The sequence below is a fragment of the Aotus nancymaae genome, unplaced genomic scaffold (genome assembly GCF_030222135.1).
Source record: "Aotus nancymaae isolate 86718 unplaced genomic scaffold, 86718_ANA_hifiasm-v0.15.2.pri h1tg000012l, whole genome shotgun sequence".
NCBI classification, from domain to species: domain Eukaryota; kingdom Metazoa; phylum Chordata; class Mammalia; order Primates; family Aotidae; genus Aotus; species Aotus nancymaae.
This window is the reverse complement of record NW_026988423.1, coordinates 34,544,340-34,569,483: the sequence shown is the minus strand read 5'-3', so window position 1 is coordinate 34,569,483 and position 25,144 is coordinate 34,544,340. Positions and strand designations below refer to the sequence as shown.

General features: G+C 45.1%; 1 protein-coding gene and 1 pseudogene across 1 annotated transcript in view; one reads left to right on the top strand and one right to left on the bottom strand.

Annotated features, from left to right (window-relative positions):
• The first annotated feature begins 2,621 nt into the window (after positions 1 to 2,621).
• LOC105734223 (glutathione S-transferase Mu 1-like) lies at positions 2,622 to 3,055 on the top strand (annotated as a pseudogene).
• A 3,643-nt stretch (positions 3,056 to 6,698) lies between these two features.
• APLP2 (amyloid beta precursor like protein 2) overlaps positions 6,699 to 25,144 on the bottom strand; it is a 69,632-nt gene continuing 51,186 nt past the window's right edge. The window contains exons 8-18 of the mRNA XM_021671250.2: positions 24,375 to 24,505; positions 23,321 to 23,395; positions 21,653 to 21,811; positions 20,664 to 20,792; positions 17,182 to 17,281; positions 15,202 to 15,354; positions 13,656 to 13,691; positions 10,588 to 10,673; positions 9,868 to 9,942; positions 9,355 to 9,510; positions 6,699 to 8,154 (exon numbers count right to left, since the gene is read on the bottom strand). Coding sequence (XP_021526925.2) covers positions 8,053 to 8,154; positions 9,355 to 9,510; positions 9,868 to 9,942; positions 10,588 to 10,673; positions 13,656 to 13,691; positions 15,202 to 15,354; positions 17,182 to 17,281; positions 20,664 to 20,792; positions 21,653 to 21,811; positions 23,321 to 23,395; positions 24,375 to 24,505 — 1,202 coding nt within the window. The 3' untranslated portion in view covers positions 6,699 to 8,052. The remainder of the gene's footprint in view (positions 8,155 to 9,354; positions 9,511 to 9,867; positions 9,943 to 10,587; positions 10,674 to 13,655; positions 13,692 to 15,201; positions 15,355 to 17,181; positions 17,282 to 20,663; positions 20,793 to 21,652; positions 21,812 to 23,320; positions 23,396 to 24,374; positions 24,506 to 25,144) is intronic.

The following is a 25,144-nucleotide window of genomic DNA, read 5'->3' as shown; positions in this document are numbered from 1 at the left end:
CATGCAACTCGATTTAGTAATTTACGAAGTTTCATTAAGAAATGATAAATGGGCCAGGCGAGGTGGCTCATGCCTGTAATCCCAGCACTTTGGGAGGCCGAGATGGGTGGATCACAAGGTCAGGAGTTCAAGACCAGCCTGGCCAACATGGTGAAACCCCATCTCTACAAAAAAAAAAAAAGAAAAAAAAAGAAATGATAAATGCACAGCTTGAGATTTCTTCATTAAATGCTAAAGGCAAAAAGCCATAAACCATGGTGGAATCACTTTTTCTTGCAACAGTAAAAATGGCTGAAATGATACACAGAAAAGGATATGGCAATACTATAATCCATTCTTCTGTTAGTAAATACTCTTAGAAGATATAGTAAAAAACAACCTTTAGAGTACGGTAGGTTTGGATGAAAGCACAGATGTTTCTAATGTAGCTCCTCTCATGGTGTTCAATTTTTCTGATCATGAAATACAAATATTATTTTTTCTGGCCAGGTGCAGTATGCCTCATGTCTGTAGTCCCAAATGGGAGGCTGAGGCGAGTGGATCACTTGAGGTTAAGAGTTTGAAACCAGACTGGCCAAAAAGACAAAACCCCGTCTCTACCAAAAATTAGCTGGGTGTGGTGGTGGGCGCCTGTAGTCCCAGTTACGTGGGAGGCTGGGGCAGGAGAACCTCTTGAACCTGGGAGGCAGAGGCTGCAGTGAGCCGACATCGCATCACTGCACTCCAGCATGGGCAACAGAGTGAGACTCCATCACACACACACACACACACACACACACACACACACACACACACAAACCCAAAAAACAAAAAGCAGCTTGATCGAAATATAATTGACTGCACATATTGAAAGTGTCCAGTCTGGTACGTTTTGACACATATCTACACCTGTGAAATTATCACCATAATCAATAATTCTTTCAGCTTTGATCGCCATTAAATATAGTATTGCGACAAACTGAACTTTGAACCAGATTTTCTAATTGCTTTAATTCAAAGTACTAAAACACGATTACAAAAATAAGATACAGGAGAGCATAACTCCCATCCTTTAAGTGTGGCTGCACATGGTGCAGTGTGACAGTACGGGGGAGGGAAGATTAACTTTAGACGACCTGACAACCACCACCTCAGCCAGGTGTCAAGGTCTAAGTCATGTTGACAGCGCGTACCCTTGATAGAATAGGAGGACACCTCACCTCTTTGGTCTTCCTCCTAATAACACATACCTCAGGCATTACCATGAGAAAAACATCAGACAAAGCCCCATAGTGGGACATCCTACAAAATACCTGACCAATAACTCCTCAAAACTGTCAAGATCATCAAAACAAGGAAAGTCTGAGAAACCTTTACCGTCCAGAGGAGCCTAAATACAATGTCATTTCCTGGGAGAAAACAGAAGACATTAGGTAAACACTAAGAAAATCTGAATCGTGGCTCACGCCTGTAATCCCAGCACTTTGGGAGGCCGAGGCAGGCGGATCACGAGGTCAAGAGATCAAGACCATCCTGGCCAACATGGTGAAACCCCATCTCTATTTGAAATTTTAAAAAAATAATAAAAAAAAAAAATGTCATTTCCTGGGAGAAAACAGAAGACATTAGGTAAACACTAAGAAAATCTGAATTGTGGCTCACGCTTGTAATCCCAGCACTTTGGGAGGCCGAGGCGGGCAGATCACGAGGTCAAGAGATCGAGACCATCCTGGTCAACATGGTGAAACCCCGTCTCTACTAAAAATACAAAAAAAATTAGCTGGGCACGGTGGTGCGTGCCTGTAATCCCAGCTACTCAGGAGGCTGAGGCAGGAGAATTGCCTGAACCCAGGAGGCGGAGGTTGCGGTGAGCCAAGATCACGCCATTGTACTCCAGCCTGGGTAATAAGAGTGAAACTCCGTCTCAAAAACAAAAAAAAACAAAATCTGAATCAACAATACGGACTTCCATCAGGAGAGAGGAAGGAGGGAATGAAAGCAATCACTTTGCCTGCACTAAAACTAGCAATATTTGACTGGACCCAAAAGGCTTTGTACTGTTATTTAATAAAATTTAGAAAAAGTATTTCATCTTTTTTATGCCTTCCAAGTTTCTATTTATGATAATAAATGCAGATAATTTTAAAATAACAATATATAGTTTAAAATAACTGTGTATATGGTACACACTATAAATGTTTTATTGATGGAGGGCACTGCTCTAATCAGAAAGAGGCAGTGACGTCAATATTTTAAGTTCAACCAGGCTAGGCATGGTGGCTCATGCCTCCCAGCACTTTGGAAAGCTGAGGTGGGCGAATCACTCAAGGTCAGCAGTTCAAGACCAGCCTGGCCAACATGGTGAAATCTCATCTCTACTAAAAACTACAAAAATTAACCAGGCATGGTGGTACACGCCTGTAATCCCAGCTACTCTGGAGGCTGAGGCATAAGAATTGCTTGAACCCGGGAGGCTGAGGTTGCAGTTGGCCGTCACTGCACTCCAGCCTGGGCGACAGAGCGAGATTCCGTCTCAAAAAACAAAACAAAACAAAACAAATGCACAGGAACCCCCAGAGGAGGTAGCAGTTCAGCCCAGGTGAGGCCTGTCTGCCAAATCCACACCAACCAGCACTAAGTCCATGACCCTGGGGTACTGGGACATCCGCGGGCTGGCCCACGCCATCCGCCTGCTCCTGGAATACACAGACTTAAGAAGTACACAATGGGGGACGGTGGGGAGACAGAAGAGAAGAAGATTCGTGTGGACATTTTGGAGAACCAGGCTATGGACATCTCCAATCAGCTGGCCAGAGTCTGCTACAGCCCTGACTCTGAGAAACTAAAGCCAGAATACTTGGAGGGACTTCCTACAATGATGCAGCTCTTCTCACAGTTCCTGGGGAAGAGGCCATGGTTTGTTGGAGGCAAGATCACCTTTGTAGATTTCCTTGCCTATGATGTCCTTGACCTCTGCTGTATATTTGAGCCCAAGTGCTTGGACGCCTTCCCAAACCCAAAGGACTTCATCTCCCAATTTGATTTGAGGACTTGGAGAAGATGTCTGCCTACATGAAGTCCAGCCACTTCCTCCCAAGACCTCTGTACACAAGGGTGGTTTTCTGGGACAAGCAGTGCCTTGAAGGCCAAGGGGTGGAAATGAGGAGCCCATACTCAGCCCAGGCTGTGGTGAGCAGGTGGATTCTGCACCCCGGCACCCACCTCCTTGTTCCTTTCTCCTGTTTATTCCCTTCTTTACCCCCAAGACTTTATTGGCCCTCTTCACTTCCCCTAAACCCCTGTCCCATGCAGGCCATTTAAAGCCTCAGCTATCCACTTTCCTTCATCAGCGTCCCCCTCCCAATATTACCCTTCCCTGCACTAAAGCCAGCCTCACCTTCCTTCCTGTTAGTGGTTGTGTCTGCTTCGAGGCAGGCCCCTCGCCTGTGGAGCTCAGCCCCGAGCTGTCCCAGCGCTGCATGAAAGAGCAGCATTAACTGGTTTACAGGCCCTTCTCCTGCAGCATGGCCTCTGCCTTAGGCCCACCTGATCAGGTCAAGCCTCAACCACACACCAAAAAAAAAAAAAAAAAAAAAAAATCAATCAGATCCGGGTTATCTTGTATCTTGGCCACAGATCTCTGGCAGATTCCTCAAGAATGCCATGCCCTATCCATTTCAAGAATTCTAGGGAAAAAAACAATTCATGTCTCCTGTCCCAGTCTCTGGGTATCTGGGTGCTCCACAGTGGAAATGCATTAACAAAGTCCGTGGTCCTTACTGCCTGTCAAAAGTAAGTACCCACAGAGGGCAGAACAGACGCGACTTCCCTTACTTCACAGGCGGTAACAGGCAAGATACCAGCTGACACCGGTCTCCTTGTCTTATAAGGACTACTTTACCCTTTGTCCCAGAAGAGAGTCCTTTGTACATAATCACGGCCTTTGCATCTGCCCCTAACAGCGTGTGACCCTGTGGCCATGTTTCAGCTGTGCCATAATCAGGAGTTGCAAGGTGCCTTCCAGTTCCCTCTATCCATTCTATGTCCGTGACTTTAAAAGTACTGCAAGACAGAATGTTCCTTTTTAAAATATTTTTTTGCCTGCTCCTATGAGAGTGGACCCTTGGGCCTCTCCAGACCTTAGGAACTCATTACATCCTCATCTGCGCCTCCTAAAATAAGAGCTTTATCAGTTGTCACAACTGAAACCAGAGATCAGGGCATCTGATGTCCTGGCTCAGACTTCAGCTGCTGGGCTCTGATTTGCAATTGAAAGCAGACAGGCAGGTAGGAGGACCTTCGCACCTGTTGCAACTTTCGGCTGTCTGCACCTGAGGCTGGCGGCAAGGTGGGCAGGGCCACATTCCCCAGAGGTCAAGGCTGAGTCACCAAGGCAGAAACCAGGAGATGAGCTTCTCTCAGTTCCTGGGAAGTGGCTGAGCCACCAGGGAGCAGAGTGGAGCCAGCCTAGGGTGAGGCTGCCTGGGAGCCCTGCCTCTCGTACATTTCCACGTCATCTCTCAGGCCTCCCCGGTCCTCAGCTAACCCCGACTGTCTCTTCGATGACCCCATTTGGGTAATGAATGTGTAAATAGAAACTACTGCACTTTCACCAGCCCAAAACTCCTAACTCAACATCAACAGGAATGTGAGTGACGGGTAAGAGACACGAGACCTGAGCAGCTGGACGAGTACTGGGTGCCAGGCTGCCCCCACCCGCCACCCCCGCCTGTCTTCCATGACTGATGTACACTGAATAAAGGAAGAACTCCCACCAAGCTGGGTTTGCATCTCTGCTCCACCCCTTAACGATCCATGGAAGACCTCAGCATTCTTTCTGGAAGAGGGGAATGCCTCAAAAGGTTAAGACTAAATGCAGCTGGGAGCGGTGGCTCACACCTGTAATCCCAGCACTTTGGGAGGCCGAGGCGAGTGGATCATGAGGTCAGGAGTTTGAGACCAGCCTGGCCAACATAGTGAAACTCTGTCTCTACTAAAAATATAAAAATTAGCCAGGCATGGTGGCACACGCCTGTAGTCCCAGCTAGTGGGAGGCCGAGACAGAATTGCTTGAAGCTGGGAGGCAGAGTTCCTAATCAGCTGAGATCACGCCCCTGCACTCCAGCCTGGGCAACAGAGTGAGACTCTGTCACTCTGACAAAATGCAGCACTGCCTTGGAGGAAGCTAGTACATGGCAGGCACTAAATATCAATGAAGCTGGTCTGTTAGCTTTGAAATTAGAATGACCCTGAGATCAGTTTCCAGCTGATACCGCAGAGGGTCAGGTAACAATACTCTTCAGAGCGCTCTGGCAGAAACTGGTTTTGAAAAACAAAAAAGTTCCCTCTTCTTCAGGGCTTTCCTGGCAGCAACTTCAGTGGCCAACGCAGGCAGGAGGGAGAGGCTGATGGGGAAGTGGCGATGGGATAAAGAACCAGCCTGTTCACCTGGCTCACAAGATGCTTCCTCATTCATAAAACGCTGCAGTACCTAAAGAAGATTTCGTCGCATAGGTACACACATGTACATCTACACACACGTATACACATTACCTTGTTAACTACTCCATATATTTAAACTGGCATTAAACTAGGGTAGGAACTGAGATTTACCCCTAACTTGACCCTCTTTCCCGCAGCTGAGCATTAAAAATATCAGCTCAGTGGACAAAACTGTCCCTAGGCAGAAAGCCCTCTAAGCAGTTGCCAAGGCAACAAACCAGACACCCCCATCAATGAGGATGGGGCCCCCCAGTGGCAGATTATTTAAACAAATGGAAACTGTAAGCATTTCTCTGAAAATTCAGCCAAAAGCCCTACTCATTGTTTCCATTAGCATTAAGAAGTCTCATATTAGGCCAGGTACGGTGGCTCACACCTGTAATCCCAGCACTTTGGGAGGCCAAGGCAAGCAGATCACAAGGTCAAAAGATCCAGACCATCCTGGCCAATATGGTGAAACCCCACCTCTACTAAAAATACAAAAATTAGCTGGGCATAGTGGCATGTGCCTGCAGTCCCAGCTACTCGGGAGGCTGAGGCAGGAGAAATGCTTGAACCCTCCAGGCGCGGTGGCTCACGCCTGTAATCCCAGCTATTTGGGAGGCTGAGGCGGGTGGATCACGAGGTCAAGAGATCGAGACCATCCTGGTCAACATGGTGAAACCCCGTCTCTACTAAAAATACAAAAAATTAGCTGGGCATGGTGGCGCGTGCCTGTAATCCCAGTTACTCAGGAGGCTGAGGCAGGAGAATTGCCTGAACCCAGGAGGCGGAGGTTGCGGTGAGCCGAGATCGCGCCATTGCACTCCAGCCTGGGTAACAAGAGTGAAACTCCGTCTCAAAAAAGAAAAAAAAAAAAGAAATGCTTGAACCCAGGAGGCAGAGATGGCAGTGAGCCAAGATTGTGCCACTGCACTCCAGCCTGGGCGACAGAGCGCGACTCCATCTAAAAAAAAAAAAAAAAAGAAGTCTCATATTAATAAATATCAGTAGCCTAAATTTTGCCAGACAAATGTTCTACACAGACATTCCCTCTTACTTTGTTTTCTAAATGCCAAATGGAATTGGAGGCCTAGAGTCAAGCCCCGAGTAGACGTATTTCTGCCTCTGAGGCGCAGCTGGGGTCTTTTGTGGAAGGAAGGTATCACACTCCTGGAGGCAGGGGGCAGGACCATCACACAGATCAATCTCGCGGTCAATGAAACAAGCAGTCTCAGTGGAAGTTAAAGTATTTATTGATGTGTTTAAACTCTGTACATTCTCCACAGATCATATTAAGGAGTTTGTAGGTGAAGTTTAATCTGTGCATAGTGGGTAGAGACATGAATAGGGTCAAAGGGGAGGAAAAAAAAAAAAAAACAGTCACAGGAAAATTAAAAAAAAGATACACCACAGGTTACCAGAACCTTCAGATTTAAAATAACAAGAAAGAAAAAGCAGAAGCTGTGAGCATCAACATCAACTGTACAAGCATTACAAAGACTCATGTGAAGAAAACAATTGTTCAAAGCTTTCCGCAGTGTTCACAGACCCAGTTTCAGGGACAGCCTGGACTATTCACCTTTCACACAAACAAACCTCCCCGTGTTCTCTCCTGGGCCATCAGCCGCCTCCTTGGTGTGGTCTCTGAGTGAACGTCACAAGGCTGGTGATAGGAGGGGGTGGAGGTGAGGGGACAAAGCGGAGGCCAAGGGTAAGTGCTTTTGGAGAGAAAGGTCCAGAGAGGAGGAGCCTGCACATCTGGACATAGTTGGAAGGCGAAGTGAAGAGTAGAAAGTTATGGCAGGTAAACAACAGACAGTGAAGAATGTCAAATACAAACTACACAGGCTAATCTCTGAGGAAGCACTGGATTCGGAAGGAAAGCAGCAGCAGACACCCTCATCTGTGTACACTAAGCTCTAGAAGACACTGGAATGACATGCCTTTAACGCCCTTGGTGACGGGACTTGTATGGGGACACAAAGGTATCCAGCCGTGGGAACACTGGACTTCAAGAAACTGGTCCTTTAGCATCATTTTGTGAGGGTATTGTCACGTGCTTCCGTGCTCATTGTACTTCCCTATTCCACCTCACTTCTCAGCAACTTCCTGAAAGCTCACTTAAAAAGGGAATACTGCCTTCTTTTTTTCTTTAAATAAAAGCCAGGACAAGGAATGAGCCTTAAGAGTTGACTTACACAACATAACTGGAACAACAGCCTGCATATAAGTCTATTATTGAAAATCAACATTTCCCATTTATTATACATTGAGAGCATGTGTCAGACAATACAATGGAAGTGAGATTTCTGATTAATTTAAAAAAGAAAACTACATCAAATATCTGCAATAGATCATTTTTTTCATTTAAGGTTTATATATCATATATTGTTATATTAACATTTTTCACCCATTTAAAAGAATGGAAATTGCAGCTCTACAGTAGTACTTTATATAGTCCTACAGTCCAGGAGGTCAGGATGTCAGATGCAGCCCCTGGCAGCAGCTGCTGGTCGGCAGTCGATCGGAATCGTGGGATCTTCCGGCCCGCCTGCACCCCTCCGCCAGGATTGCTGCGCTCCCTGCCACCTAAATCTGCATCTGCTCCAGGTATTTGTAGGTGGGGTTCTCATAGCCATGGTTTTGCATCTTGTTCAGGTGACGCTCTTCTGGGGTGAGCATTGGATCAACCTGGAAGAACAAAACCTGAGGGTCACTGTGGTGTCTGGTAAGAGACCTGCGCAGGGTGCTGGGAGACCCGAGCAATTTGCTGCACAATCCCCTGAGGACCAAATGCAGCCAGCAGCCTGTTCCCATCAGACAGACCAAACGAGAACCGGTGATGAAACACAGGAGGAGAAAGAAAATAAGGGGATCAAAGACACAATGCTTTAGAAACTAGAGCCCTGAAAGCTTAGCCCACATGGAAGATGACAGTCAACTGGGTTTCCTAGCACCATGGTGACAAGCAAGGCTCCGAGCCACTGCTTACTACCTGGGCCAGCCAAGGCAAGTCACTCAGCAGTAGGCTAGCAAGGAGACAGTGAGACCAAGGGATCTCTGGTCTTTTCCAGCTCTGAAATTCTACCACTAGGCCAGTCTCCAGCCGGAGATAAAACCAAGTAACTGGCCAGGTGCAGTGGCTCACACCTGTAATCCCAGCACTTTGGGAGGCCAAGGACGGGTGGATCACTTGAGGTCAGGAGTTTGAGACCAGCCTGGTCAATATGGGAAAATCCCACCTCTACTAAAAATACAAAAACTAGCTGGTTGTGGTGGCACATGCCTGTAGTCCCTGCTAGTCGGAAGGCTGAGGCACAAGAATTGCTTAAACCCAGGAGGCAGAGGTTGCGGTGCACTGAGATCACACCACTGCATTCCAGCCTGGGTGACAGAGCAAGACTTTCTCAAAACTAAGACCAGCATCTGCAGTAATTTCCCAGGGCTCATTCAAGTCCTTATTGTATTTATATTTGCGGATAAGGAATGAGTGGCAAAAGAAGTTCAGTTACCAGAAGACAGAACAGAAACAGTCTCCTTCAGTTCTTTCTAAATTTCCTGTTGCTTCTTCCCCTCATTAAAAACAACATACCTGAAAAAAGGAACACTAAGGAAATAATCTAAGAAAAGAGTAACACCCTCTGTAGCATAAAATCTTCACATGACTTTCTGACACACACGGCGAAAGCCCAAACTAATGTTGAAAGTTGGCAACAGCCCCTTGTGGCAGGAGCTGATTTCCAAAAACAGGACCTAAGAATCCAGTGAGTGACTGAACTGATGAAGGCGGCATGTCCAGTAAGTTCTTAAGGAGTGAAGATGCCTGATTTCAGAGGTCCCCACCCCCACGTGGCCCACAGTGCAGAGCAGGCCCTCCGCAGCCCAGCTCACCTCCACAATCCCGTGGCTGATGGTGCCATACTGCCTCTTCCTCAGCATCACCAGGCTGATGACGATGACCGTGGCAATGGCCACTGCAATGACCAGCAGGCCAATGAGGGCACTGCTGCTCAGACTGAAGTCCTCCCGCAGTGGGCCCACGGATTCCTATGTAACAAAGCAGATGTGGAACAAAGTCCCAGTGACCATCTGGCAGCCATGAGATAAGTAACTCACCGAGGGCCACGCTCCTTGCAGGTCGAGCCCCTAAAACCCAGAGTAGCACCAAGATTCTGCTTTGCAGGGAACCACCTATAGGTGGAGAATGCCCACTCTTCCCAATCTCCATGGAGATTTTAATTTTAGCTTTCTTATCCAGAAGTATGGGAAGCTGGGGATGAGGGACCCTTATGAACACACCAGGTATCTCTCCCGCTTTCTACTTGAACTGAGAAGGTCCAAAGAAGAAATATGTAAGATTGACATAAAACCTTAGGTTCTGGAGTTCTGGAGCTAAACACGTACCCGCTCTTCCTCAAGGCCTCCAACTCTCTCGGCATTGAAAATCATTTCTTTAACGTCCAGTGTCTCATCAATCACCTGAAACATGGGTAGACGGAGTCTGGTATCAGTGCCTCCTTCCCCGGCTACTTGCTGCTTTGATGGAAGGTACCTGTGGGATCCCCCACTAACCAACCAGTTCTGTCACAGTCCTCCTTAAACCCCTAATGAAGGGGCAGGTATGGAGGGAAGACTATATTATGGCAGCTGGCCCTACAATATGTAGAGACATATCTCAGAACAGATTACCAAAAAGCCACATTTAAATATCAAACTCAGTTGGGGATAATCCAGAACTATAAAGTGACAGAAAATATTAGATTAATAAAAGGGGGGTATAAACCTAAGGCAGTATAAGAACCACATAACTTTTCCATTTTCAAGTTATTAACTCTCTACTCACTTTAAAATGGCCTCTAACAGGTTATTCATATCTTTAGTTGTAAATATACTTTCCTACTCTACAGCAAGACATGAGCTACTGCTGAAAAGGGCTCTTTAATTCTTTTCATACCTAGATGCTCAATACCACAGCCAGTCTGTGGGAGTCATTGGAGGCCCCCAACCTTCTACTGTGTGGAAAACGAACACAGAGACATGCTCTGGAAGCATCTGACACCAGGTCACTCCCTCTAATGAGTCTCAAAAGCAAAATGTGTTGGGCACAAGAAAGAACAGGCTCACCATGTTTTCATCCACTTTATTCTTACTGTTAATCACTTTCTCTTCGGCACCGATCAGTCCCCCGTCCTGCTCTCCCACTCCAGATCCTGTGTGGAAAGAGATCACGGTTGAGTTTCCAAGGACGGCCCATCTCAAACCCAGTGCACAGAAGCAGCAAAGTTTCTCCTGAGGGCCAGTGAGCCCCTCACCACGCACCTCCCCCCTGCGACTCATCTGCCACTGCGTTCACATGTCCGAGGGTGCCCTGTGCTCTCTAAAGATGAATGAGACAGGCATTTGCAGAGGACCAATGGGTATAATGGAGGAGGAGGGAGTGCTTACTTGTCTACAACTTGGAAAAATGAAATGCAAGCCTTCAGAGAGAATGTTTATTGTAAGATACATAGAAGCAGAGCCCAGGGGCATTCTAGCATGGGAAACACACAACACCATTATTGGAGCACCTACTACCCACAGCCTGCTCCCACAGCACCCATCCTCACAACTGTCTTGGACATAGGTCAGCCCACAGGGAAATCATTCTGCCTCAAATACCCTCCCCAACCTAAACTCTTATTTTTCCTTCAAGTTTTAGTTGGTCCTGGGAGATTCCCAGGTGATAGTTTACAACCACAGTTTGTAATTACGGATTTCTTCCTGCATCTTCCACCATGCTGAATCCCTCTCAGTGCCGAGATCCTAGATGCTCATATCCTAAGTGGCTACTAGAAGATAAACAGGAAGGAAGCATTCCACCAACATGCAGAATTCTAACATCAGCATGGAAAGCACCTTTCTCTAAACGGAGCAGCAAGAATAGCAACTCTCCTCTTGCCAAGGTCAGACATCGCCTGAGCAACGTCACTCGTGTGTGGCACTCTGAATGATAGTATCCAAATACGCAGCACGACGATGCAGCACAGACCCAGGGAGGGAACATGAGAAGCAGTCCTCTATTTTTAGTTCCAAAGCATGTGATTTCTAGCTATTATAAGAATTCCTTATTAATAATAACAAATACAGTTCAATATAAATGTCTGTGATTTGAGCCTTTTATAACTAGATCAACCTGACAGCATACTTGGCATTCTAAGGTAACTACCTGCAAGTGAGATTTCAACATGAGGACATGCAAAGCACTGCGTGCTGTCCCTGGGCTGGTTAAAGGCAGGCAATGGCACAAGGTGCAGCCACAGCAGAGCTTTCTGCCTCACAACTAGACTTGTTCTTAACACAAAGCAATTAGTAACAGCTTCCACAGCTGCTGAAGTTGCAGGCTAACTAATGCAATGCAGTCAAAAATGATGCAATTTGTCTAAAGCTCCAACTTTAAAGACTTGCACGACTTGATTCTAGTCAAATCAGACCTAGCTTTTGTCTCAAAATGCCCGTGAAACAGCAATACTGCACTCCAACTATTTGAGAAAGAGAGATCTGAAAGGGTGCTGCCTCAGCAAGGATGCTTATGACCAAGCCCAATTAATTCTAATTCTCCTTCCATATTTTTCTCTCAGAATTTTAAAGGTCACACGGGCAGAGAACTTATTCAAAAATTAATGTGGCACTGAGCCAACCAAAGGCCTACTGTTGCCAGACAAGGTGGCCCATGCCTGTACTTCCAGCATTTTGGGAGGCAAAGGCAGGAGGATTGCTGGAGTCCAGGAGTTCAAGACCAGCCTGGGCAACATGGCAAAACTTCGTCTCTACTATACACACAGACACACACACACACACACACGCACGCACACACAAAGGTAGGAAGAGGCGGAGGTTGAAGTGAGCCAAGATCGCACCACTGCACTCCAGTATGGGTGATAGCAAGACCCTATCTCAAAAAAAAAAAAAAAAAAAAAGACCTACTGCTGGTCCAGACTGTTATAATACTTTCTAGGTGGTATTTCTTAAAAAAATAAAAAAATAAACAAGTGACTTCAAGACACCGAAGTTAATGTTTAAATTGTCCCCAACTCATAACAGTTAAGTATGAAGGCAAAACCCAGTTAAACTTCCAGAAAACTCATCTTTCTCAATAAACATTTCAGTTGTGCTGTTGAAAGGAATGTCGGCACAGTCATCCCCAATCATAGGCATATCCAAGTAGAACAAAACAAAGCATCTACACGTAGTGATTTTCATTCAAATCACACTTTGTGTTCTGAGAACAACCTGAACACCAACTTCTTAGCCAGGCATCACCATTTGGCCCACCCATAAGAAGTCTCCCAAAGCCAAGGGCGGGTTCATATAACACATGATGAACGTGAAATGTTGAAATGATTCACAATGACTAGGCCACCCACTCACTTGGAGCACTCTGCGACACTAACTTAGGTAATGAAATCACATGGCTCTGGAGGACAGAGAACCGGGTGCAAATGCTGGTTCCTCCACTTCTTAGAGCAAGTCATGTCATCACAGAAACTAGAGCTACAAACCCTACTCATCCTACAGGGACGTTCAGTGGACTAAGATCAAGTATGCAAAGTATCCCACATAGCGCTTTAGTGAACACTGTTTTGAAAACTGGAGACTCAGTACAGTGAGTTGGGTTGTCTCCACTCATTTCATCCACCGGTGTTTGATGTTCTGAGGAATGCTACAACTCAGGGGACATGAGACAACTGGCACAGACAAGGGCAAGGAGAGCCAAAAAGAAAAGATGTAAATGGGAATTGCAGAGAAAAAGAGGGACAAGAGAAAGACTCTCCACCTGACTGCAAATGAGGCGTATTTATATAGATACAGCAGTTCACAACCGTCCTAAGTTGGATATACTTCTAAAAATCTACCCAGATTAAAAGGTCATGAAATCTATTTTGGTTGCTGTGCACTCTCTGGACATCCCAGAGGGAAAGCTTAGCATGACCACACGGTAACCAACACCACAGAAACTGGCCTCGGAGCGCTGGAGTCAGGACAGCTTGTTAGCAACATGGAGGTAGGGCTGCTCTGACTCCACTCACAGCTGTGTCGGAAGAAATGAGGTGGGGAAAGCCAGGTGATGGCATGAAACAGAACATGAAGCTTTGGACACACTGGGGAGTGGAGAGGAATGAAGGTCTTAAAGGGAACATCTTGGACAAACCAACCTTTCTTCATTGGGTGGTACAACTCCGGCTGAGTGTCTAGCAGAAAGGAAAACAATAAAAAACAAAATAAAATAGCACAAAAGGAGATTAAAAAAGAAAACGGCTTCTTTTAAAATTTCTATCTTAGAGTTTCTCTATAATGTGAACAAAAAGTATTCCTCCTTAAAAACACCATGCCTGAACTATCCCATGAACAAACCAGCCACAGGGTCACGAGCCACAGCGAATCACTGGAGAGTATCCTTGATAAGAGAGAAAAGTAGTAAGTCTGTCTTGGGCCTTTTTAGGGAAACTCTGGGAGATGCCTGCACTATTTAGCTTAGCTCACATAATTATTTTTCTTAGAAAAAAGCAAAAATTGAAGTTAGTGTTAGTTGTGGTTTGCTGACAGGGAGCTAAGGTCCTGGTTCAGGTATATCCAAGCTGTCCCGACTCCCAAAAAGCACGTAAGAAGTTGTCTAAGCATGGCCACCCAATAGACCCATGGAGATTTGGGAATGGCATGATGCCTCTTCATCTACATGCCACTTCCTCAGATCCTGTTTTATTTCCGGAGAGCCAACTACTCCGAGATAACTAGTTTAGAAGGCATTTCCGTTAAGGTCTGAAGGCTAAGCTGGATGCACCCCCACCCTCCAACCCCAATTTGATGCCTTCCTGAGGCCTCTGTTCCAGTGCTGTATCCAGTCAGGTCTGTGACTGTACCACAGTGACTGTAGGACCAGACTGGTTTGGGTTTGACTCCTGATTCTCCACTTACAAGCTACGTGACCCTGGGCAAGTTACTTAACCTCTTTAAAACTCATAATCCCCACAAGGGGACACTGGAGTACCCACCTGTGAGGGTTACTGCGAGGACAGAGAGTACCCACTGAGATGCTTAGCTAAATAAAGCTGGCATATAACATGGACTCCATAGCTATGGGCCATTCTTATCATTACCCCATCATCAGCAACAGCAACCAACAGAACCGATGACACGGGCTGCTCTCTGAGCACTGGTCTCAGCAACTTGTTTATTTCTGGAGCAGATTCACAGCTTTTAGAGATCCTCTTAGACACTGAGAACCAGCAGAGGAGTAGAGGAAAGAAGGCCTGCCTAGGAGCCAGAGGATCAGTTTCTTATCCCCACCTCATGTCAGAGATGTGACTGTGCGCAGCCTCGTCACCTCCTCAGCCTCTCTGGCATCTACCTCCCAAGACAGCTGGGCAAAGGTAACAGCGTAACAGGAAGGTGCTGTTTCAACTGCCAAGTGCCTCCCATGTGTGAGGAAGTGCCCAAGTTGGAAGAAGGGGGGTTTGAAGTCACCCATCTTGAAATGGGAGAAATAGTCCTAACTTAATGGTGATATTGATGCCAATGATTTGAAGGCACCTAGCAGGATCCTTGCACACACTAGGTGCTCAATGAATCCAGTCTTCCTTCCCCTGACTCTCACAGGTACACAGTCTCCCAACTCAATCTGGTTTTAGGAAAAACTTACTTAAAATCTCTCATTTTGTCCTCCCCCTGCTGCCCAGAAGCGGCACCGTCGCCCATACACACCTTCGTTCTCAGGTAAGGCTGGGAAGGGGTGGAAGGGGTGGAACGGCGGGATCTCCTCACTCTCCTCAGAGCTCACCCGGACGTCCACAGGGGTCTCCGAGATGGAGGCAGTGAACTGGTCCATGTCTGCACGCTGCTCCTGAAGGAGCTCATCTGATGAAGACAGGGCAGGGGACAGACAGCAGGCTTCAGAAGGGCCTGGTGTCCAGGCACGGGATGCTTCAGAGCTCAGCGACCCCACTGTGACTCCTGGCTCCTGCCTGAAACACCTTCCCTGATGCTGTGGCACCACAGAGCCCCAGCATCGGGGACCCCAGGGCACCGTCCCAGGCACCCCTGCCTCCACCTCCACACTCAAGTTAAGTGGTCTCCAACGCCACAGATTTCGAGGGTTTTAAAACTTATACATATTTAAGGTATAAAATGTAATGATTTGATATACGTGTACACCGTGAAATGATTACCACAGTCAAGCAAACATACACATCACCTTCCAGAGTTACGTTTTTAAAAATGAGAATACCTCAAATCTACTCTCTCAGCAGATTCTTAGCATACAGTCCAGTATTACTAACTACAGTCTTCATGCTGTCCATCCCATCTCTAGACGTATGCACCCCACATAACTACAACTACCACTTCGTACCCTCTGCCCTACTTCTCCCCAATGCCAGTTTTAAATACTGACTATATACCACGACTCCCAGGCCCGAATCCTGGAGCTACTGCCTGAACCTAGATCCTACTTAGATCTCCACATAACATCCAACAGAAATTTCTATCTTAACATGTATCAATAGAGTTCCCAATTTCCTACTGCACCTCAGTCGGCAAAGGTACCACCATCCCCCAACCTGCTCACCGTGGAACCCTAAGTGCAATTCTTAATGCTGCTCCCCCAACCCCACACGCAGCCCTGGGCACAGCCCTGCACACTCCCAGCAGAACACATCCTAGAGACCGTCCCCGGCTGTCCCCAGGGAGCTCCTTCTCCTACCCCGTCACCTCTTCAGTGCATACTCCCAACAGCCCTCTCCTGGATTTCTATAATCGCTTCCTGGCTGGTTTCTAATTTTAATCAACTCCACACACAGCAGCCAAGTGAGCTTTTAAAAATTCATAATCCAGATCTAGTCTTTCCCTAGCTGAAAATCCTCTAACGGCTTCCCATTATCCTAGAATAAAATCCAAACTCCTTGGTTTTACTTAAATCTCTTCCTGATCTGGTCCCTGCATACTTTGGCTGCATCCCCTTTGTTATGTTGTAGCCACACGGATCTACTCAAATGTGATGTCTGACTTCGCCCTGGGGCCCTTGTAGCTGCTGCTCCCTCTGCCACAGATGTGCTCTCCCGCTGAGATCTTATCATTTGGATCTCAGGACACCGCCCCCAGAGCCAGGTGCCCTGAGCAGCCACTCTCTACCACTCCACCCAAGTTTTAACTCTGCACAGCACTTATCACCACCTGACACTTGTTTTCTTGTTTTACTGTCTGTTTTTCTCCTATCATAACATGAACTCCAGCAGGTACTGTCTGCTTATGGACCATTTTACTCTGTGACACAGCAGACACAATAAAACTTGTGGAATAAATGAAGAAGATAAAGACCTCCTAAAGAGGAGGAGGAGGAGGTGAGAATTTATATAATATCAGGTGCTTGAAATAGTCATAATTAAGGAGGAAAATGGTAACAGGAAATCTAGTCTCTTGCAATTTCACACCCTAGTTCTTCCGCTAACAGAGTGAAGGTCAGTGAAACCCAAGGCTCTGTGGCCCACAGCCAGTGCGTCTGTCCTTGGCTCCTCCTTCACCTTGCCATGTAAGCTCCAGCGGATTCCAGACTTCTGAAGCCAGTGTGTGCTAATGCCCCACTGCCCAGGCCTTGCTTGCTCGTCTCTCTCTACTCTTGCCCAGCTTTCACTCCTGAGCCTCTGCAAGAAGTTCCACATGACCTTGACACAAATAGCCAGTACTCACCAATTTCCTCTTGAATTTCTTGGGCTACATAAGGTACTTTGTAGAGCAGAGAGAGGCTTTGGTTCCTTCTTTCTTCAATCACGTGGAGATGTGTCATCACCTGGAAGCACAGTTATGGGGGAGAGGTGTTGTGACTGAAAATAACTAGGCCAGGAGGAAATCTGCAGCTGCAACATCAACACAACTTCTGGAAAAACCACTTTACAAAGTATATTCTCTACAGAGTCCAGCAAAGCAACTGCTCAGGGGAGATGTATTAATGCTCATGCCATATTTATTGACTGCTAAAGTATAAGAATGTGTTCAGCCTGGGAGTGGTGGCTTACGCCTGTAATGCCAGCACTTTGGGAGGCTGAGACAGGAGAATCACCTGAGCCAAGGAGTTTGAGACCAGCCTGGCCAACATGACAAAACTCTGTCTCTACCAAAAATAAAAATATTAGCCAGGCGTAGCTACTTGAGAGGCTGAGGCTGGAGGATGACTTGAGCCCAATAGGCTACAGTGAGCTATGATTGTGCTACTGCACTCCAGCCTGGGCAACAGAGCAAGATCCTGTCTCCAAAAAAAAAAAAAAAAAAAAAAGAAGAAGAAGAATGTGTTCAAACTGTATAATTCCCTCAGGTGACGTGAGAACGTATCCAAAGAGAGTGCTCCAAGTTAAGAAACAATTTATTAAAAAATGCTTACTAGCTAGTTATTGATTGGATTTTCATATGAGGAACTTACTACTAATTATATTGAGTTAAACAAAGAACTCTAATTTGTACAATGCTGAATATTCAGTAAGGTTTTGCTGAGTGAAAGAAGGAAAGAGTCAATTTCTACCACTGGTCAGATTAGATGGGATTAAAAAAGACTTAAGTTACTAGCTGAAAAGCAGATATGGCGACAGAGGAAACCATTACAGATTTTGCTTAGTGAAGCAATTGCTTAAATGATTATTGTTATTTTTTGAAAAATTCATGCTGAGGTACGAACCTGATTTTAAGGGAGTGATAAAGGAAAACTCATCTACCATAGCTCACTGCCTTTTCTGAATGCAAAAGTTCTAAGGTTATTCATTTAAAAAAAAAAAAAGCCATCAGAAGTGGTCGCTATTTTTACAGCTTTTCAGGATGGAAGTGAAAGGTGACTTGGGCTAGCATCCACCCCCAGTGACACAGCGAGGTGTGATGCTGTAGCTCCCACAAGCTTTTCAAGCAAAGTCATCCCTGCCTGGTTAGACCTGCAATTACCAAGCTTTTCCTAAAGACAGTGCTGGAAACCAATGGATTAATTTTGTGGCCTTGAAGCCATTAACATGAAGGGTCAAAATGAAAACAAAAGTTAAATGGAAAGATGCTTTTATTGTAGATTGATGTCTCTCTAAACTTTAAAAGCAATGATGAAAGCTATTTATTTTTATATCTGCCATTCTGTCAATCAAGGAAAGCACAAGAGTGCCTTGAAGGAAAAATGCAAATGGAGCCGATATGCAACACCCAGGGGGGTTCAGGAAGTGTTGTCCTGCTACACCTCCCCAGAGGAACAGGGACCCTCATGAGAGAGGACACTTCATACACTCACAGAGGACAAGAACCGCAGGGTGGGAGACTGGAAATTAGTGTCTCCACAGCAAACCCTTGGCTATAGTATGGGGGTATCTCACTCATCTCCAGACAGGCAGATATGGCACAAGTTACAACAGGCTGAATATCTGCAACTTTTTCTAGTGTTTAGAAAACACAATAGGGAACAGGCAGAAGGTTAATATAATCCAGCAACTAAGCTTTGCTAGAATTACAGCTAAGAGCAGACAGTAAGTAGTAGCAGACAGGAGAGCTGGGTTTTCTCCCCAAAGGTAAACACCTTTGGAAGCTTGATCTCACTTGCAGGAATTCTCTATTAATTTAATATACTGATCAAAATCTCTCCTTCCCTTCGACTCTCACCACACAAAACTGGCTAAAACACAACACAATAATTTAATTTTTCAACAGAACGTTTGGAAAATGATTAAGTCTTTAAAAAAAAAAATCAAGTAGACCCAAAAACCCTAAGCCCTGTCAAGATGCATGCAATTTCCATCCAGGACTCTTGAACTTTCTCCTCTTCTGCTACATCCAGGGTAAAGCAAAGCCTTGAGCTCCAGGCCCACACCAGATGCCTCTTAGAGTCTCCAACCCAGCCCTTTTCCACGTTCTTCCCACTCTTTAGAAGCCTGAGGTCTTTAATTCCCCAAAACAACCAGCTTTTGAAGTGAACTCTGTACAACTAAGAACACCTGCTCTAGGCCAGGCACGGTGGCTCATGTCTGTAATCCCAGCACTCTGGGAGGCCAAGGTGGGCGATTACCTGAGGCCAGGAGTTCAATACCAGCCTGGACAACATGGTGAAACCCCGTCTCTACTAAAACTACAAAAATTAGCTGGGTGTGATGGTGGGCGCCTGTCATCCCAGCTATTTAGGAGGCTGAGGCAGGAGAATCACTTGAACCTGGGAGGCTAAAGTTGCAGTGGGCAGAGATTGTGCCATTGCACTCTAGCCTGGGTGACAGAGCAGGACTCTATCTCAAAAAAAAAATTTTTTTTTAAAGAAAACCTGCTCTTCACCTTTACAGCTAGCATGTGAGCTACTCAAGGGCACTCAAGGGAGTCCACCTGGCAGCAGCCAGTGCAGAGTCTGGCACGCAGACAGTGACACACAGACCTCGGCCCCACAGATAAGTGCTCAGCTCCAATACTTTTCAAAGGCCTTTAGGCACATTACCTTGCCATCTTCATATACAAAGCAGCCGTGGGGAAGGAGGGTTTTGGGCTGACGGGCCAGCACCCATGCAGTAAGTAAGCTCATGTACCCTGGCATTCACACTCAGCACAGCACTGTATTTACAATATGAGAGGAAATCAAATAAGATCAGCGTCGTTACTATAAGGCCCTCTAGGAAAACTAACAGGCTGAGCTACAAGACTTCCTGGTTTAAATGAAAGCTAGCAGTCTTGTAGGCAAGTTCATTTTTATGAATACAAGAAAGTAAAACTCAAGTTAATATATGAACACTACCAATATTAGAAAGAGGAACCAGAAATAAACCTCTGTAGATTAAAGTAAAGCTGGACAAAGCCTAGGAATGTAAAAGTCTAAACAGAAACTATACTGCACCAAACAAGAGACCAATTTTTAAGATCTCCTTGATAAATATACCTAGAAAAGGATCTCAAACACTGGTTCCAGCAATACCCTAAATCAGAAAGAAATAATATAAAAGAATTTAGAAATTAAGTACAAAGTGGTTAATATAAAAAAAGTATTAAAAAGATGTTTTAAAAATAGCACCCTTGCAAAAACCAGCTCATGTACCAAATGTCCTTGGAAATCAAAAATCATTTTTTAAGGACTAATAACAAACATGACTAACAGTGCTGTTCAACCATTAGTCTAGGTATTATGTCTCCCACTGGAAATGCTTTCAAGGCAACAATTTCTACTGCATCTACTGTACCTGGGATTTCATCTGGGCCGCCTTTTCTGGGTCAACAGCCAACACATGCTGGTAATGACGGATGGTATGCAGGCGATCTTTGTTCTCAGCACGGACATAACGCCGTAAGGCCTGGAGAATGCGATGAGGCTGCAAGACAGAACAGTTGTTTTAATATCCAGAGACTAGAGAATTGAAAACAGGCAGGAAAACAAAAGCTTAAAAAGTTCACTTAAGAATGTAAAGCTCAGCTAGGCACAAGAATGAAAGCTGCAACTTTGAAAGCTTTTTTAGCTTACCAAGTAACAAAAAAAAAACTGTCTAGGTAAAATAGCAAAACTAAGTTCCAAAGTTATATTGGATCCTTAACATTCAGTATTTTTCAGAATCTCCAGCCCACTGTTCTCTTCTTATCTGTCCTTTTTCCTTTCTCAGCCTCTGACACCTGAATTATAAGCTAGGTAGTCTCTTGTGTTGCCCAAAGAGAGAAAACTTTAACTGGCTTAATTAAGGATACAAATATCCTCCTTCCTAATGCTTTCCATCCCCCAAAGCAAGGCAGGTTAGTGTTAAGGGACAAAATAGTTTGAGACCACTCACACAAGAGTTTCAGAAGAAATTACTGTACCCCTTTCTTCATCATCTTATTTACAATGTAACTTGTTCCAAAGTCTTCATGAATAGCACATTTTCATTCTTTGAAAGGAAGTTCAATAACTGGTGATTACCAATTTCCTGAGGTCATACTTTTCTAATATAAAACACTTTCACATCACAGGTGGTATACACAGGCATAAAGTGATGTAATGCTAAGCTTATATACACAGGTATTCAAATGTAATACCTTTTCCTCCCTAATCATCTTTCCTTAGCTTCAACTTTGCCAGAACTTGTCATACAAATGTCATTTTTACTGACCTGAGTGTCAGGCACTGGTCCCCTACATATACCACTTGTCAGGGCAGGCAGCGCTAGGACTCATCAATGATTCGGCTCTGTCTGTGACTCACCCGTGGTGGGTCAGACTGCAAGGCAGCCAGGTAGTTCTCCAGAGCCATCCGGCGGCGGTCATTCAGCATAGCTTCCACTCGGGCCAGATGGGTCTCCACCAGCTGCTGCTTCTCACTGGCTGCTTCCTTCTCTAAAGCTTTAACCATGGCTTGGAAGTGCTAAACCAAGACAGCAGGAACCACATATAATGTATGGTACCCAGAGGAAGCCTAAGCAAGCAACCTTAGACCCCAGTGCTTCTCCTTGTCTGTACCCACACGAGACTAACAGGTAACAGGTTTGGAGAGTGGAGCAAGGGTAGGATCAAAGTCTACTTCATTCTACCTTCATTCAATTTCTATCAGGAGAATTATTTCCTTCTTTAAAGAGAGCAAGTTAGCGCAGTGGCTCACACCTGTAATCCTTGCACTTTGGGAGGCTGAGGTGGGTGGATCACTTAAGGTCAGGAGTTCAAGACCAGCCTGGCAATCTCTACTAAAAATACGAAAAATTAGCCGGGCATGGTGATGCGCGCCTGTAATCCCAGCTACTCGGTAGGCTGAGGCAGAGAACTTCTTGAACCCAGAAGGTGGAGGTTGCAGTGAGCCAAGATTGTCCCACTGCACTCCAGCCTGGGTGACAGAGTGAGACTCTGTCTCAAAAAAAAAAAAAAAAAAAAAAAGAGAGAGAGCAAGTTAAATCTGAGTGTCAGAGGGACTCCTCAGTATCTGCATAACTGAAAGTGCTAGTGCCTCCAAGCCCAAGGCCTGGTTTCCATAAAAAAAAGGAAAACTGTCCTTCCCACATTGCAGCAAGGCACCAACTTTCAAACCTTGAGACCACTGACCAATGGGAGATACATGGTAAGTTCTGTTGAAGCATTCCTGTCATTAGGTTTATGCAGAAGTAATTGTGGTTTTTGCCATTACTATCAATAAAATAATAAAGGGCAAGTTATCTGTGAGGTATTCGGCCAGGTTTACAGGTACAGGTTAAGCCTGCTGAACTTAATTTCCCTGAACAAGATGCACTGGCTTACACAGGAATTAAAACTGTTAGATTTTCTAAGTGATCAATAAAAAAGCAAGGGTTTTTAAAATTGCATTTTACTAAAGTATTAACATTAGGAGGAAAGAGATTTCAGCTAAACATAAAATGATATAAAATTTACAGAATCAGTTCTGTAAAAAGCAAATCAGTCCTGGAAACCGCTATCCCTATTCCTATCAACACTCTTCTACTGAAGGGAAATGCAGTTTGCTGCTACGATTTTAGCTATAGTCTATAAAGTTACAGATGAACTGTACCAGAGATTTTTATTTTCTATCCTTTGACTTTCAATTAGTCCTAAAAAAGAAACTCAGTACTGCTGAAAAACAAGTCACAGTCTAAGACTGAAAACAGCAGAGGACTTTTGCCAGGAAAGCAGAATTAACAAATGGCAGCTGAGCTAAGGTTACCTTCTGGCATGAATTAGGTGTGCTCTGGTGGGGGTTTGGTTTACTTCTATCATAGGTGAACAAAACTTAAGGTGAAAAAGAAAAATAGGCCAGTTACAACTTCCTTGTAATGTAAGCCCTCACCTAAAAGGAGGTGGTGTCCAATTCTAAATTTTGTTGGGAGTGTGGCTCTGACCATATTTTCCAATGGTCAGGCTGAAAGCTATGTCCCTGGAGAAGGCATCTCACCTGAATCAGAGTCTGCCTCTCTGCTTTGGGGAGGTTCTTAGCTTGAAGTTCTGCCTCTTCCCATTCCTTCTTTACCTAGAACAAAGGTCAAAAACACTGTCAGCCATGATTAATATCCTGAAACAACTCCTCCATTTTCTATAATTACTGCCAGATGCTAAGTCTAATAGGAAACTGCAAAAAGGAAACCAATCATATGATCCCTTATGAGTTCAGCATTGTTACTGCTTGAGAAGGTTCTAGGCCTCAACTATCCCCAAATGGAGTCTCAATTCCATGACCTCTTTGTTACATAACCTTGGATAAGTTATTTAAAAGTCTCTGTGCCTTAGTCTCCTAACCAAAAAAATTGAGGTTAATACCTACTTTTCAGAGCTGATGTAGGTAAAACAATGAGCATTTTGCAAACTATAAGCCCAACATGGGACTGTGTGGGATTTGGGGTGGAGCTTAGGCCTAGCAAGGCATTCTCTTTTCAATTTTCTTTCAATCCTGAGTAAATCCAGAAGAAAAGCTGCACTTTGGTGCTCCTGCTGCTCTCTAATAACCCTTTTAAAGGAAAAGAAACATCACTAAGACTCAGAACCTTCTACAGACAGCAGTATCTAGCTAACATGTATTAGTACATGTTTGCTTTCATCTAACATATCTTATGGTTGGTCACCTTGTTCTCATGGCAAATGGTACTAGCTTTCTATTGATAACAGTGACAAAAGGTTTCCTTCTTTAAAATAAATTTTAAAGCAAGTTAATTGCAAAAAAAAATGAATAAAAAATTTTAAAAAGCAGATAATAGGTATAGGAGGAAGTGCTCAGCTGAGTGTTTGGGACATGCTAAGTACTCAGAGGGTAATTATATTATTAGCTGGATGCAGGCGGGGAAGGAGGCCTAGTCCACCCAGAAGGCAGCTCCACTGATTCACTCTCTCCTGCCTTACCAGTCCTTACACATCAGCTTGACAATCTAGGGAGAAGGTATCACTTTTCTTCAGCTATGAGAACCATGCTACCCAAAGCCAAGCGCCATGAAGATGAAGGAACTGTCAAGGTTTACCCTGTCCATTCGGTTGCGGTGCCGAATCTCCAGCTGCTCCTTAGCCTTCTGGAAGCGAGCATGCTCATTGTCATCTGCAGAGGTCTCAAAATACACATCAACATCATTGGTTGGCAGAGGAGTTGGGGGAACTGAAACAAAATTACAGAGGAAGTTCTCTTTGGGATCAGGTGCACTGGTGCTCCAGGAAGAAAACCCAGCTCAGGACCTGCAGGATGGACTCAATTTGTCTTGTGGCATTCTCTTAAGTGCAGGGTGCTGCTATCTGCCAAGACTTCACTTGGTTAGATTACAGTGGGCAATCTTCCTTACATAGTATTCATCAACCATGTCAGCCCACGTGAATACAGCAATTTATTGCCAGCTTCAGCACCAACAGAGGCATTACTTAGGATCTCAGGGCTGAAAAAGAGGTGGTTTCTTCTATACCTTCCCTTCAGTGCTTGAACCCTGGACACCTAAACAATAGCTACCCTTTGTTCATGTACTTTGCCTCCAGGCAGAGGTCCCACAAGTACATGAACACACTGCTCCTCTGAGGCAAACCTCATCCAACTGATAGCATCTGAACAGAGACAAAGGCAGAAATCAGATCCTGTAGAGGCACTTTTATGTGATTCCCTATTTTTAAAGAAATTTATTACTCAGATACCCCGGCTCTTCTGGCTATCCTTGGGTCATAATTTACAATGGAAAACAGGCTCAACTGAATGTTCTTTGCATATAGGCTGGGTAGGGAAAGTCCACAACACTCCAGCTATAATTTTGAG